The 16,771-nt window shown below is 33.3% G+C and overlaps 2 protein-coding genes across 3 annotated transcripts; both read right to left on the reverse strand.

Annotated features, from left to right (window-relative positions):
• Nucleotides 1–315: 315 nt before the first annotated feature.
• LOC105327313 (protoporphyrinogen oxidase) lies at nt 316–7,093 on the reverse strand. The gene is made up of 11 exons (XM_011427708.4): nt 6,910–7,093; nt 6,372–6,506; nt 5,214–5,313; nt 4,604–4,731; nt 3,913–4,054; nt 3,281–3,468; nt 3,068–3,131; nt 2,564–2,685; nt 1,916–2,023; nt 1,335–1,484; nt 316–719 (listed from the first exon to the last, which is right to left on the reverse strand). The coding sequence occupies exons 1-11, from the start codon at nt 6,997–6,999 to the stop codon at nt 531–533; spliced, it is 1,416 nt and encodes a 471-aa protein (XP_011426010.3). The 5' UTR covers nt 7,000–7,093; the 3' UTR covers nt 316–530.
• Nucleotides 7,094–9,913: 2,820 nt separating this feature from the next.
• Nucleotides 9,914–16,207, reverse strand: LOC105327312 (caldesmon). 2 transcript variants are annotated; one of them, XM_011427707.4, is made up of 6 exons: nt 16,025–16,207; nt 14,800–14,981; nt 14,167–14,412; nt 13,810–13,937; nt 13,388–13,457; nt 9,914–13,104 (listed from the first exon to the last, which is right to left on the reverse strand). In XM_011427707.4, exons 1-6 carry the CDS (start codon nt 16,140–16,142, stop codon nt 12,943–12,945), a joined length of 906 nt encoding a protein of 301 aa, XP_011426009.2. In that variant the 5' UTR covers nt 16,143–16,207; the 3' UTR covers nt 9,914–12,942. The 2 variants fall into 2 exon arrangements, with proteins under 2 accessions (XP_011426009.2, XP_011426008.2); XM_011427706.4 differs by lacking the exon at nt 16,025–16,207 and adding an exon at nt 15,451–15,670.
• Between the last annotated feature and the right edge of the window lie 564 nt (nt 16,208–16,771).

The following is a 16,771-nucleotide window of genomic DNA, read 5'->3' on the forward strand; positions in this document are numbered from 1 at the left end:
GCTCTAATGAGTCACTTAATTGACTTTTTAAAAAAGGCAAAACATTTGCTTACAAAGTTAAATTGCACACTTTGAAATAAAAAGTATTACATTTGACAAGTGTAACTGATGTTGGATGGTACTTCCCTGGATCATATAGTGATTGTATGTATATGTATTGATCTATTTAATCATCAAAATCTCATCAAAATATATCCTGGTATATTCAAACAACATGCACAATATTTTTCATATTCAAGTACATTTTGCAACAAAAATATTCAAAAAAAAAATTTCATATTGCAATTTTCCTGTTTGAAGGATAATTAGCAAAGAAATATTTTACCCTTTTTATTAATTAAAATTCAAATAATGAATTCATTAAAATCATGAAATTCATGATCTTAATCCAACAATCACAGCAAACTATTAGAGAATGCACCATCTGACAAAAATGATGTTCTGCAACAGATAGTCACTTCAAGTCTGCAACTTAAAGCATGAACACACTTCTCAAATTTTAATTTCTACACCGGTCATGAATTTTGCCCTCATCTTTTGTTTTCTATCTGATGGTGTAGAGAGAGTGCTTCTTTCAGTGAGTCACATATAATGCCAGTGACCCCGATTTCTCTGTAGGAACAGCCCCCCAGCCTCAGTGGAAGCTGGTGTTCGTCGATGTAGGAGTAGATGTGCTTCAGCAACTGACTGTGTCCCACAGTATGCTGGGGTATACAGTCCTGAAATCAGCATAAATTTTTCTTTTAAAATTGTATGAATTTGCTGTTTACAGAACTGTATACAGGATGTAATTTTCGCCCTAGAACACTTAAATTGTTTAGCCCTGTCTGGAATTTGTCCAGACACAGTTTTGTTAAAAGAGAGATAATCTGAGACATTGGAATTCACCTAATCTTAAATTCGCCCGCTGACAAGGGCGAAAATGAAATGGGGCGAATATTTCCCTGTATACAGTATAAATTCAACAGATACAGAATGGACCATTTTGTACTAGTTAAATGCTCTTTTCACTGATCGCTGTTTACTGGAAAATTCTAGTAAGTTAAATGATGGATAATATCTATGAATTTTACCCCTTAAAAAGAGTTGCCAATTGAAAACTTTATACTGTAAATAAATCAATTTAAATATAAGACAATAACTATTAGTCAATCCAAATGTTGAAAGTCACAGACGGTATCATTTACCAGACATACTTTTTATTCAAAATCGCAACTAAGGTATTTTGTCTTCTTTTTTTTTTTTTCTTTTTTTACAAATTTAAGTAAGAGATGAAATGATGAGGGTAAATAGGTAAGCCATTTAATGAACAGTAAATTTGTTTAAGAATTTACCATTTGATAATGAACTTTGGTATGGACAGGTGAGGCTGTAATGTTCATTTGTTTGTGTAGGGTTTCCTTTGTTAGATTTAGCACAGACTCGTCGTTTAAGCTGCCTACTCTCTCCACTAGTTCCTTCATCCAGGCACCTCCTAACATCACCTGTAAATACCGGTATATGAGAAGCAACATAACCAGAAAAAAAAAACACTCAAGGATGAACAAAGAAAGGCTACTCCATTCAAAGCAACCAATACACATGAACATGTTAATAATATGTGTGTCATAAAACTGAAAATGCAAAACATTCAACCATGTAATCTTTTTAACATTTTTGGGTTAAATCTACTTCCACTAAAACAAGTACCGGTACGTCACTTAATGCCATTTAATTTGTGTAAGAATAGACATATTGGAGACTAATTTTTATCAAGATAAAGATTATTTTTAAAAAGATATGAGGCCTATCAGAGACATTTACCGGCAATAGCTAGCTTGCAGCAAGAAATATTTGCATCTTTTAGGCTCTCACAAACCTCAAAAAAAATTTTAGCTTACAGAAGTGAAAATTTTTTAATCTTTTTTTTTCTCACCGTCAAGCGTGTGGTGTTTACAGGACCTTGCTCTGGAAAGACCCTTGAGTCATACACCACCCCAAGTATTGGGGGGTCCTCTGAAGCAGGAAGCAGGTGCCCAAATCCCTGTAAAGAATTACACAAAGGTTACTCACTTAAGACCAAACAGAACAAACAACCACAACTGTATATCTAGCATCATAGAATCTAGACCTTGATCTATGAACGTGTTGAGTTTTGCACAGAACAAAAGTCTCTAAAGGAACTGTAATGAAATTTTGTTATAATTAGTATGTCTTCAGATGCCCATGTCAATGAAGAAGATTTTGAAACTCCGTTAATTTACACTAAATCAGTTGGAAAGGACAATATGTAAAATAGATGTCAATTTGAGCAGGCATCTCTGTACATTACTGTGGTTTCATTAATATTTATGGATATCAATTTTCGTGGATAAAGTAAAGATCACAGTTTCAAGGATATGTAAATTTGTGGCCAATGACCCAGTCAATACAAAATGTTAGTAGAAATTGCATTTCAGTGAACATTTAATTTCGTGGATCAACTTAAAAAAAACGAAATCCATGAAAACTGATATTCAACGAATATTGATGAAACCACAGTAGTTGATTTGAATTTCCAGAATGTTGTACATTCTGATCTTGCCTGTGGAACTTCCTCCAGGTCCTGGTCATAAACCAAGTTAACCACCACTACTGAGACCGTGGGTATGCTACTCAAGAACCCGCCTAACTCATGGTGCTGGGCAGGGAGAATGGAGGACAGATCTGAAACCACACAAAGCCAGGTAACATTTGAAACGGGATAATTCTGGTGGCAAGAATAATTTTTCTTATTCAATGTTTTTTAAACTGTAATCTTAATTCATTTTTTTTTTTTACGAAAGTAAAATTTTCCAACAGACTACCAAATAAAAAATTCTCTAAGCAAGGTTTGGCATTGTTTTGTTTTTTAATTTTTTTTTCATTCATTAGGTAAGCCAACCTTTCTGCTGTGCCAAATTTACCAAAGATACATTACAGTATTTTTTATAAAAAAAAAAAAAATATGGAATTTCAACACAGAAGTTCAAATATAGAGAAAAAATAATTTATAGTCATAAATCACCAAAAAAGCAAAATAAAACTTAATTACAACAATGAAACTTACTTTTTGAGAGCACTGTGCTCATTACATGGTCTGCTTGAACTATTTCTTTTTCTTTACTTCGTAACTACAAATAAAGTTTAAAAGTTCAAATCAATACATAAAAAAAAAAAAAATTCGGTAAAATCTGGCTTAAAATGGAAACACTAATTTAATAATGATATCTGAATTAGAACATCAGAAAGTACATTAATTAAATGATATGAAAAATCCCACAGTAGCAAGTGATGAGTTCAAATCCATCGAATCAATCGGTGTGTTTGTCAAGATCTCCACTTTGCTGTTTTGCTCTAAGGCTTCCACCAGGCCATCAACAATTTGCCCTGTCCCCTTCCTCAACCCATAGATTTCCCAATTCTCCTTAGCGGCTTGCCGCACCAACTCGGAATCCGAGTTCAACAGCTCTGTATGAAATCAATTAATACATAATTACGGTAAGAACTTCATTCATAAGTACATGATTGCAATACTGTAAAAGTAGGTATGTACATATGGGGGAAAACACTAGTTATGCAGTTAGCTTAAAACCGCATAAAATATCCCCGCGCATACGGTAAAAAACTCAAAACTTTAGTGTGGTGAATCATGCATCCTCATATTTAATACCCACATGTTTTGTTTGATCATAGAAAACTTCACTAACAGAGTAAATAACCAATTTGACATTGGGTTTGAAGTCAATGCTCTCAGTTTTCCACTTTGCTAAGAAAGAAATTAAAGAGCAAGTCTATACCACAATTAAATGGTTCAATACTTATTACCTCATTAGAGGGGAGGGGTTCAAAGCTACCTTTGGTTCATAACAACACAAACAACCTTTCATTAAACTCTGTTAAAAACTAATCTACCTTTCTTAGCCTCAGCCATTTTCTGGGTGAGATGGATCAAGGATTTACTTTCTGATTTTCCTAACATTGAGAACTTATGGCTGATGTTATCATAGCTGCTGGCATATATTCCTCGAAACATGGATTCTACAAATGCCATAATCTGTCAAAATTGAAAGAAGAATCAATCAGTAAAATGAATATAATGTTGCTTGTGTTTTACACAAGTTTTAACAGACAGCTGTATTGTAGTGTGTTGTATCTGTGGATGTGACAATAGAAAAGTCCCAGAAGTTCCTGCCAAAGAAAGTCTTCATTGTCTTAAAACTTTGTATACCTGATAAGGTATGCATGCACACTTGTGAATTCTTTCATGTGTTTTTTCTTTAATTTATTTTTACTTTGCTTGTTACTTTCCCTGACAACATACCAGGTAATACTACCTGCATTTTTTTTTTAAAGTATTCAAAATTAATGATAAATCAATTTGAAATAAACATGTTTCTCTCAAAGCTGAATATCATTAACCAACCACGAGTGAAGTTGTATTTTCTACATAAAACAGCTGTTTTCCTACATATTACTGCTGTATATTTGCACATATTACCATTGTACCATCTACATACATAAGTATTACCACTGTATTTCTTATATATAATAATTGCCACTGTATTTCCTATCTATGATTACCGCTGTATTTCCTACACATTACCTCAGGACTGCTTCCAAAGCGTTTCTCAATAAAGGATTTCACTGACTCATCTTCCTTTCTTGTTAACATCCATCGATCTTTCATCACGCCTTTAAAGGTAGTGGTTGCAAGAGTCCACTTATCAAAATCTGTAAAAAAAAAAAAATTACTTCATGCACTGCTTATTCAGAGTAATCCAGTTGTCTGCACCATGAACAGGAAAAATGTTGTTGCCTTGTAGAATGAGTTTAAATGATCTTTATCTGAATGAAACCATGTGTCATTGCTATCAATATTGATGTGGTATGTAATAAATATGCTATCATTCATTTTAATACATTTCAACACTGATGTTTATTCCATTTTAAAATCAGCGATATAAAAAATTGAAAGGAATAGCTGAACATATTTTCAACAAACAATGAGTGAAAGAGTGTTATTTTCTCATATAAGGATCTTAATGAAGTCAATTGTAATTTATTTTAAATCCCCATAATCAGAGTATTTAAGCATGGTCTACAGGAACAGAACCAGGTCTGAATTTATACCTGTAGGGAAAACCTTCAATATTCCTCCATAATAGAGCAATTAAGCATGGTCTACAGGAACAGAACCAGGTCTGAATTTATACCTGTAGGGAAAACCTTCAATTTTCCTCCATAATAGAGTCTTCGTACCATTTTCTCTCTTGGTACTGAAAGTACATCATTTTGAAGACCCAGCATTTCTATCTGTGAATATTGAAATGGAATAGAAGTTCAGTTGTTCATACCATATGATAACATCAGTATGTTTTCCATTGTCAATCGAAAACATTACATTTGGTAAGAAATGGTTTTCTGCTTCTGCAAAATGAGTATATATGACTTTGAAATATTGAAAAATATGATTTTGCAATATATTTTGTACTGAAAAAATTGATTATTTTCAACTATAAATTCTGTAATACTTGTACTGATCAGATGTTAATCAAATTAGTTGTATATTGAGAAAGAGTCAGCATAAAAAGTAACTATATTATTCAGGTGGAGATAATTCCATGATTCTCTTTATGCTTTCATTAGAAAAACCATTGAATCTTTTTCTTGTAATATTAAATCATTTTTAAAGGGGCATGGTCACGATTTTAATCAAATTTTATTTTTCTGTTTTTATTATTTAAAATGCTTTAGGAGTGCATTTCTAATGATCAAATGAAATTTGAGAGGCAGTCGTAGAGTTATAAGCAAGATAGAGCGCTCACAATTCTTTGTTATGTAAACAAGCCTCGTGCCTTGTTTTTGTTTACATAGGTTCAATATACCGGTAAAAAAAACTTTTTCAAGCTAAAATGTCTTTTTTCTTGTTCATTTTAAGCATAAATAAACAGTTCCTAACATTTAACACATTCTTTTTAGGTCTATATATAAAACTGGAATTTTCACTTCAACATTCAAAATGTAAATAAAAGCTTTGTTTACATAGCAAAGAATTTTAAGCTCTGCAACTTGCTTATAACACAACGAATGACACTCAAATTTTGGTTGCCTATTAAAAATGCCTTACTAAAGCATTTTAAACATTAAAATCGGAAAAATAATTTTTGACAAAAATTGTGACCATGCCCCTTTAAAAGCTGTATTTATATTTCAAAAATCATTAGAATATGATTACATGTACCTATCTAAGTAAATCAGAACAAAAAAAAATTTCTTGTTTGTCTTTATATGAACTAGGAAGCAACTGTTGCTTGTGTTGCTCTTTATATACTGTTGCTCTTTATATGGGCAGGTTATTGAGTGTTGCTTACAAGTTCTAGAGTTTTGGCCTCCACTTTCCCCCCAAAGCGGAAGCTTCGCGGTCCTCCCTCAAAAACTGTGCCATCCTGCAGCCTCTCTGACTGAATCCATCCTCCCAGGCGATTGCTCCCCTCAATGACAACAATCTGTTTAAAAAAGATATTCGTTAAATGCTCTTCCTCCAGTAAATACATATTGGGGTTAATACGGCTGATTTCTGTGGTGCTGGGCAGATTGGAGTAAAATATGCTCTTCGTTTGGATAATTGTAAGAGAAAGTTTTGACTAGGACTACTTGTAAATCGATGATAAGTCAAGGTCATCAATAGCAACAGAATTTATCATCAAATACATTAATATAAAACCTATGCACAAAATAAATTCCATTTGCACATCTTATTCCCTGTAAAGAAGATTTGTGTATCATATCCTTTCGCAATTGTATTGGTTAATGCCTTAAACGACGACAATTTGCGGAAACAACATAAGTTACTTAACTATCAAATTTATACACTGTTGTACACCTGTCTGTAAAATTAAAGCTTTCTACCTTGGAGATATTTGTCAGTGGCAGTCTTGAGAGAAAGTAGGCAGAAGACAGCCCGGCAATGCCCCCTCCAAGCACTGCAACGGTGCTCATCTGTTTCTTTCAATTGATTACAACTTTTAAAACATATGATAAAAATAACTCTTGAGCAACCAACCTACATGTGGAAAAATCAAGCGTTTTATTGATGAAGTCACTGTTGTCTAATTTTAAAACCAATATCTGAGAGATAGATAGTCCGGAAAAGACCAGACGCATACTTTCACAAATAAAAATAAGACTAACGGTATTTTGAATCAGTTTTATTTAGATCTAGTTTATATCGATTATTAAGTGCATCCTAACGGTTGAAAAAGAGAAATTAGGTCATAAAAGCATTACTAAAAACGAAGGAAAAAAATGTCGGGAAACACGACGGAGTGCAATGGAACCAAATTAGGCAAATGTCTCACATTTTAAATGACGATCAGTTTTTTAACAAAGTTTTTTATGTCTGAGTTATGAGGACAAGACTCAAAAATTTAAAGTTATGAAAAAATTAAATTACAGAAAATATGTACATGTACATGTAAACAGTATAATATCTTAAAGATGGCAACATGGTACTAGTATTCAGCCTTGATCCATATTAAACCCACCGATTTTCAACATAATGTTCAGTCTTTAACAAACCTTACAGTTGATGAGATAAATGCAATTGTCTGTGTGACTGCTCTGTGTTACTTAATATTTTGATTTGTACATGTAGGTGCATGTAGGTTCCATTCTGAAACTAGTAAATCTGTCCGTGTCAGTGATATACTTGCACAAACATTCGTTATAATATAAAAATGGGAAAGATTATTTCTTAGGTTTTTTTCCTTCCTATATACACACTATTCAGACGCGACCAAATGTGATCCAAATTATCGCAATGCAACGCACGAACATATTAGTACGAGCGTCTTGAGACCTTTTCACAATTGGCGCAAGAACACTTTACAACACTTTGCGTTCGGAATTTTTTGCCTTCGCACAAGTTCTCGCATTTGTTGCACGAGCTCGATCTCTCATTCGTTGCATGCGTTTTAAGGTCGCATCAAGTCTCCTCAAAATAGTGGACATGCACACTATTCAGATGCGACCGAATGCGATCCAAATTATTGCAATGCAACGCACGAACATTATAATACAAACGTTTTTTTTTGTACTCGCAAGAGCAATGTAAGATTTTTAAAGATCGTAAGATAAATTGCTTCTGTTTATGCGTGTGTTGAACGACCATGAGACTGTTGCTCAACGTGTCTCATGTAATCTTGGAACGTTTTACTTTCATTGCACGATTTATCGGTTTTAGTGTCCATGCGTTGTCACTAGCATATACTGGATACTGGGTTATTTTCGCCCCAATGTATTTTCTTTCCTACTTACGGTTTTGTCTCGTCTTGAATTTCGCTCCAACAATGTTGTAATCAAAAAGAGATAATGTGAAACATTGGAACTCGCCAAGTCTTAACGCTAACTGACAAAGACAGCGAAGTATGAGCGGACGGGGACGAATAGTTCCCCTATACATTATACACTGTATATGTATATCTGTTTCAGGCCACGACTGACCTTGATTTTGGCTGTTGCTTTTGTCATCTTGTTGAGTGGTATCATCTTTTGCAACTATTTCTACTAGAGACTCTCTAGTAGAGAGCAGAGAGCGTCTGAAACGGTCGGTATATATATAATCCCTCGCACTCGTACGAGCATTCGTACGATGAAACACAGGATCGGACGGGCGACACTCATTCTATCGCATTGCCGCACGTTCAATCGTCCAATCATCTGGTCTTTCATGCGATCCTATCGCATTATCTTAATCTTTATCAACACTCGCTTTCATTGTACATCAGTCGCATATAGACGCAAGATATAATGCAGGATTTAATGCAATGAAAGCGAATGTTGTAAGATGAATGTAAAATAGATAGTTCTCCCAAAGGCAAAATCCTGACCTTATTTTCAGCCCGGAAATGAAACGCATGTCGGCGTATCTCATTTATCTTAACTTTATCTCAATTATGAGTAATATTTGAGTTATGTTTTTTCTCCAACCCCTACCCGACTGGGTGTCGCCCATGCTAATGATTCATTTTGGTGCATTCACCCTACACTCTGCCTGCGCCGCGATGATCCCGCACAACTTCCTAGAGTTGCAGAACTAAGGCGCTCCAGTACAGCCGATCATGTGATTCGTGCTTCCTACTCAAAACTAATTAAATGGTATCATCTTAAGGCCCTTTCACAATTGGCGCACGAGCAGAAGCGACAGAATATTCGTGCGACCGAAAAAATTAGATTTTTATCATAAACTGTTGTCGAAATACTAGTAATTGCAAATATGGGAAGAAGTATTCACACGAAATTTGAACGATCTAAAGCTACCACCGACCGTTGTGCGATGCGAACGGTATAGCAGTCGCATCCAGACGCAAGTTAATCGCAAGATTTAATGCGTTTACATCGCACAACGGTCGCTCTAAATCGTGCGAGTTTCGTACAAGTAATTTTTCATATGCTATTATTTTGGCAACAGTTTACTTTTTTCGGTCGCACGAATTTTTTGTCGCTTCTGTACGTGCGCCAATTGTGAAAGGGGCTTAAGATAGGCCTACATGGAGGAAGAATGATTGATTTAATAATAAAATTGAACACAACAGCGAAAACTGGACTTAATTAAATCGGTGCACAAATAAATATTTGCTTTGAATTAAAGCCTGTTACTGTTTTTAACAGTGTGTTCATTTCTCAATTTTTTAGCAATTTTATCATTTTTTTAATATGAAAAAAAGATCACTTGACGTCAAACAGGGTCTATTACATACCTAAGGGAGTTGTGAAAATATTTTTTTTCCTAAAATAGCTAAAAGAAACTTAATTATTATCTTGTAAAAGTTGAGCACCGTTTGAAATTCTGACCTTGACCTTAAATTCAATGGGGAATAAGGCTATAAAGAAAACTGATTTCAAAATTCATTGCAAAAGTTCAAATATTTTATTGAAAATATGAATGCATGTTTGCATGCATTTTTCATAAAAGAAAACAAATATAAAACGTAAGTTAATAATCCTAGTCAATAACTAATTCGTAGAAAAAATAAATGTTAGGAAAGGCACAACAGTATTAATGCAGTATTTAAATAATATTTTAGGAATGCATATACACAGTAACACTACAACAAAAATATTCAAATACAGCATACAAATATGATTATGATATTGAGTGCAGGTACATGTATATACAAATCTACTTTGTATATAATCATATAGGTGTAATACTTAGTGTATATAGGTATGACTAGTGTATACATCCAGCATAAGACTAATGACTAGGCCATTTGCGGTACATAGATATAAACATATGGTCAATTAGCTTTATTCTAAACTTAATTTTTCCTAGCTGCAATTAATAAGCTAAGCTAGATATACTTTTATTTACATGTACCGGTGCTTCAGAAATACCGGTAATTGTTTACATTATATTTTAATAATATATCTTAAAATATCCGTAATCTAATTTTTAAAAGGGCTCAATGGTCATGACCTTTTTAAGACTGTATTGACCTCCTTTAAAAGAAGAGCTCCATATAAAAATACCAAAATTTGAAAGGTAAAATATATGGACTTTTTCTTTAATAAATAATAACTAATATATAGTTTATGTACGAGATATAAAATGTTTAACTGGTAATCTAGTTTCTAAAAATACAGAATGAAAATTAGTACACAAAAAACCCAAATCTTCACAAGATTGGACGATTGAAAGTCTGTTTTGCATGAATTGTCTCCCTTAAAAACAACATAAGCAAAAGTTTTTTCCCCATTAGTCTATGAATAAAAGAGTATTCATGGTTAATTTATGCTTTTCATTACAAATCATTTCTGTCAACAGTATCTTGTATTATTTCATATGGATAGTCCAAAGAGCTCTGGCTAATCAGACACTAGAAACTGTCTCCCTAACTCCATTATTCATTAAAAATCAAATAGGAAATGTTTGATAAAATGCATGAATGCATTGACCATAGGTTAAAGGATCCTAGACATTGTTCTGGCAAAAAGAGATGATTACATGTACATGTTTCAATGTTGACTGCTATAAAAAATTCTGTAGGTTCTCTCAAAAGTTAGTTTCTGAATTTATGTGAAGAATATTAACAGTAACAAACTGTGAAACTACTGAGTAATGTCTTTTCATTGGTGAGTAACTAGTCTATCACAACTTTGTATAGAAAAAGAAATTGACAAAAAAAAATTAAAATCAACAACCAAAAAATATAAAAACAGCACCAACATAACAACACCTCAGAAACAATGAACAGATCAATCATCTCCAATACAATACAATCGATAAAAATTCTGTATGACAAGAATTGTGTAAAACAACTCAAAAAATACCTGAATGCACCTTAATCTGTGCCACCTGTACCAATACATTGTGCACCCCTGAACCATATATACTGAAAACTTCACACCACCGTGCACTCTGAATTCACACATCAAACTTAAAGTGCATGTGCACCCAACACCAAGAAGTTTTAATGTCGAAAAAAAAATATATTATGGATATCAAGTATACAAGTTGGGTTTCTGAAACAGTTTTGGTATATTGTTGTTTTGATTTCAAAATAAGATATAACACATCGAATTCTCTCGCTGACAACTTATCACATTTTCTGTAGATGTTATACAGACACATATTGCACTTTAATGTAATCTCTCCTACCTAGTTTCTATAAATATATAATCGTACCATAATTTCATCATTAATATCATATATGTTTGTTGAATAAAGTATCACATGAACAAACAATGCTTTATGCAAATATGGTACGTACAGTATGTTTTCTTTCTATAAAAAAATAGTAACATCACATAATCTCTCCATAGTAATCATTCCACTGATACACACTTACTACTGGCATGCACTTCTAATTAATGAGGTTCATTAGGAGTAAAATGTTTAAACAAGAATGCTTAGGCCTCTGTTTTCATCAATATTCATTGAATACCAATTTTCGTGAATTTCTAATTACTGAACATATTGTATTAATGGGATCATTGGCCACAAATTTGTGTATCCTTATCAAAGTTGTGATTTTTACTTAATATACAAAAAATTGATGAAATGAAATTTATTCAACAATGATTGATAAACAAGTTTTAACAACTTATATTACCGGTAATATAGAGGGTCATTGATGTGGGAGGAAGCCAGAGCACCCCAAGAAAACCAACGTTTGAATGTGATAGGATCATTGACCACAAAAATTGTTGTTCACGAATAATAATGAAACCACTCTATACCGCCTCCACAATGTATTTGACACATACAAACACATTGGCACTCAACCATTTATGCGCTGTATGAGCACTATGCCTTCCAAACATTTTTACTGTTAATATAAAAATCAACATACTAACTAACAGTCATCACAAAACACAGATCTAATGTTCTATACCAGCACTAGTGGGTCTGAGTGATCAGGACTTTTGTAACATTACACTGCCAGCGACCAGTCTATCACACCATTAGCAGGGCTCTCCCCAATATTTTGGTATGTTCGGGACTGGGGCCATTAAAATTGGGAAAATTAGCAACATTTTGTGGAATTGGGGAATATTTCATATTTTAGGTTTTTGGTGTTAATTTCAATTTTTTTTGGCAATAAATAGAAAGATGAGTAGCAAATTTAATAATTAGATATCCACATACCAGAACTTCTTTTTAACTTTGAGGGGTAAGGATTTAATTGGAAATTAAAATTAACAAACTCTTACATTTGGGAAAAAAACTGCCTTTTTAGAATTTGGACAATGTCCTTTCAATGCCCCCAATCTGTTTTAGATGACTATGAAAAGCCCTGATTTTGAGGATGACACAGTATCATCAACAACATGGTCAGACCCACTCAGCTCTGAGTCAGGACCCTGGGTGACCCTCACACACACACACACACCCAGACATTGAGTATCAGCTGATTTAGTCTTCCTAGTAAATATCACAGGTCAAGAAAGCTTGAAGATGTCCTCGTAGGAGACCGTGCTGGAAACCTCGCTCACTCGCTTCTCTGCCAGCCTCATTCCCATGTAGCGGAGATGCATCATGTAATCCGAGTGGAACTTGCCATCCGTGTAATTCATAAACCTCCGATAATCGTCTTGTAGTTCCTGTTAGTTACACACAAAAAAAACAATTATAGCAAATGTATCTAATTTGCTTTATTCAAGTAAGTGTTCTTTGGTGTACAAAAAAAAGTGATACATGTACGTTTTTTAAATACATGTACAAGTATTCCTTAGGGAGAAGAAGTTTTAAACTTATCAGCTTATTAAAAAATTCATTGATATAATACTTGTATCAATTATGCAAACTTTGATTTTTAAGTACCAGGTACCTCACTTGATTATCATTGATTCAATAGTTCTGAAATCTTGAAAAATTAATGCATACCTTAAAATCAGCAGTTACTCCCCTTCTCCTTTCCATTTCTTGCTTATATCGCTTCTCCATATCCAAATACCTAATTAACAGAAAATAATGTACATGTATTGCACTTTTCCATGGAATTAAAGACTTTATGAATATTGTAGATTCCTAATTAATGCAAGGAATTCAAAATATCCATCCAAAATCAAGATAAGCTCCCCTCACAGATTCTGACATCTCACTTTTACAAAAGTTCAGCACTAGTGATTTTATTTTCTCACAATTTTTCTGGTCTCACAATTTGATACAATACAGCTAGATTTTGGACAGCAGAATTGTGAATTTAAAAACTAGTGTAAAATAAGGCATCTGCAATATTATGCCCAGAGCCAAAGTTCATGAAAATGAACCCTCTATTACATTAATATTAGGCTTTTAAAACTTACCTCTGAGTCCAGCCTTCAATCTCCTGTTGGTGAAGTTTAGCCACCCTTTCTGCTTCAAGACGGGCCTTCTCTTCACATTCCCTTCTAGTCCTTTCTATAGATTCTTGTTCCCTTTTCAAGAATTTTACCTAAATTAAAAAAAGGAAAATTGCTTATTTTAATTTTCCATTCTTCCCTTCTGCACAACTGCAAAATAAACAATTACCGTATATGATTATAACATACACTCCAATATTATTGTTAATAAGAGAAATAAATTAACAAAATAATCATCATATACAGTTTAGATTTTTGGGGATTACACAATATCATTAACATCATGGTCGGACCCACTCAGCTCTGAGATTTATCTTTCACCTTTTGAATCTTCAGGGCTTCAGCTATTGCCTTCTCCTTTTCCAACACAAATTCATTTCGCAGTTTCTTGGTTAAGGCTATGCAGGCCTCCTCTATGGCCTCTTTCTTGATCCTCTCACATTCCTCCCACTGATCACTGAGAGCTTTCTCCTTCTCACGCTCCATTTTCTTGGTTAACTCTCGAATCCTCTCCTCCTCTGCTTCATCTCTTTGCCTCTCAATTCTTGCGGCCAACCGTTCATAATACTTTTTTATGGAGAAAAAGAAAACATACAAAATTTAACAAAACATGTTTTTAAAACTGAATCTTCAATGTATCATAGACAGTTTATTTAATACAAAATGCATAATCCAATTAAAAAGAAAACTAACGGTAATATATGCTCTATGAACTTGATTGGTCATGTGATTATGATCCTGTCAGTGTGCAGCCAGAATCGAGGGCTTTTCAAGAAACCATGTACCAACCAAGGTCCCAGTGAACTTTTTTGATATTGCAATTTATTTCTAATATTCAAATACATGTACTACATGTATATTATCAGTCTATTTATTTGTTTCAGCTTATCTAGAACTTTTTTTTAACATTATAATTTTATTTCTTACATTAAAATGCATGCTCAATCTACCCACTTGTTTCTGTTTGTCTAGAGCTCTCTTTCTCTCCTCTTCTTTCTCCTCCCTGAGTCGTTTGAGTGCCGCTTTCAGTTCCTTGGTGGCTCGTGCCTCGGCCCTCTCTACGGCCTCCTCCAGTGCTCGCAACTGTTGCTCCTTCGAGTCATCAGCTTTGGAGTTCAGCAACTGATCACCTACCTCTAAAGCAAAAAAAAATAACAAGTGAATGAAAACGTTTGTTGAGTACATGCAAATAAATTGCAACATTTTGATTTATAAGAGTAGTTCTCAAATCGATTTCCAACAATTTTCTGTATAACTTGGCTGCAAAAAATTATATATTATAATACTAACAATAATTAAAATTAGTAAATAAAAAAAAAATAGATATAAAAACTTGTAAAAGCAGAAGAAGAAAGAAGCATTTTTAACAAAAAGAAATGTATTGATTTTTTCCGTATATACCTATGGCAATAAATAATTTCTACAAATATTTATGATTTTTTTGTGATCTCTTTTAATGTACATAGTTACTGAAATATTTCAGTATACATCAGTATGTACTTATCTACTCACAACACCTTACTTCTGTTTTAAAAATACTAATTGAAAATACAAATGCACAACTAAATATACCAGGTATCTAATGTTGCATATATACTAACATACTTGCTCGTTTTACAAACACCTTTGAAGTCACTGGACGATGAAACTTTTTCAAAATTCCTTTTCTCCCATATGTGTCCATTTTTCCCCTTACCAACTGTTGAAATTCTTTGCCGAAACACAAAACCATTTAGAATAGCAACCCAATTTATCAATACTGATTTATTAGAAAGTTTCAATGTGTATTCACTCTTTTTAATAAATGTTAGGCCAGCAACACTTCCTAGGTATTTATATATTAATTTACTCCTGCTTTCTCAGCTTTAAACATTTTAGATATCATTGTAGTTAAAATTAGCAGTGTTTAATCTGCCTTTCTTTACATCACAGCAGCAGCACAATGGACCCCTACCAAAGTTTATCATAATCTAAACACTCAAGAATTTATTAATTTAAATGGCCCCAATATTTCTATATCCAACAAAGGAAAAGGTTCTAAGCTTTCGATTATCAAAAGGTCCTCTGTGTTAAGTCAACAGGGCAACGCAACGGGGAATGGGCCTTAGCAGATAACAGCAGTATGATAATCTCTCGGCATGCAAAAGCTAGAAATGCTGAGGTCTTTTTGAATTCTCACCTATGATACTTTCATGTGTTACTCTTTGTGTTGAGAGCGTGGATTTGTTCAGTATTCTCTCTAGACATTCTAGAGGGTCATAAAGATTCTTTGTCGTCTTGATTCCCTTTGCTGACATGTTTCTCCAGGTCCCTTTTAAGTGTGTGGATTAACCGGAAGTTTATTGTTGCCTAGATAAACATTGAGGTGCAACTAATTCCTGTACTCCACTTTTGAACTCCTGAATTTTTTTTTTCTTGTGCACATTTAATTTTATCTTATTTTTGTTATATTGCTTAACGTTAATTCTAGACATTTAAATCATGACTTGTTTGATAGTACAGGTTTCAATGAAATAATAAAAAAAATTCTAGTGGATCAGAGGGGATGGGGGGGGGGGGGGGTAAATTTTCATTAAAAAAAAAAAACCAAAACGAATTATTTGTCTTAGAATCCTTTCAGATGAAAAGAAATTTGCAGTTCACAAGTTTTACAGGTAAACAATCTTTAACATCCAAGTTCTACATTGAAAATTTATTGATTCGATCGTTCAAAGATTTCTTTTGAACTATGATTTAAAGCTATTAATTGTTTCATGAATTCCTTTGATTTTTTTTTCAGGGGAAATAAAATAACACTGTTTGGTTCAATTAGATATCATCACATTCGTCTATAAATAAGAATCAAATTAATCTGTCATGAATTAATGCACCACAAATAATCTGTTTAAACAGCATAATTATATAAAATTATTTAAACATGTCAAAA

The sequence above is a fragment of the Magallana gigas genome, chromosome 8, assembly GCF_963853765.1.
Source record: "Magallana gigas chromosome 8, xbMagGiga1.1, whole genome shotgun sequence".
Classification (NCBI taxonomy): Eukaryota; Metazoa; Mollusca; class Bivalvia; order Ostreida; family Ostreidae; genus Magallana; species Magallana gigas.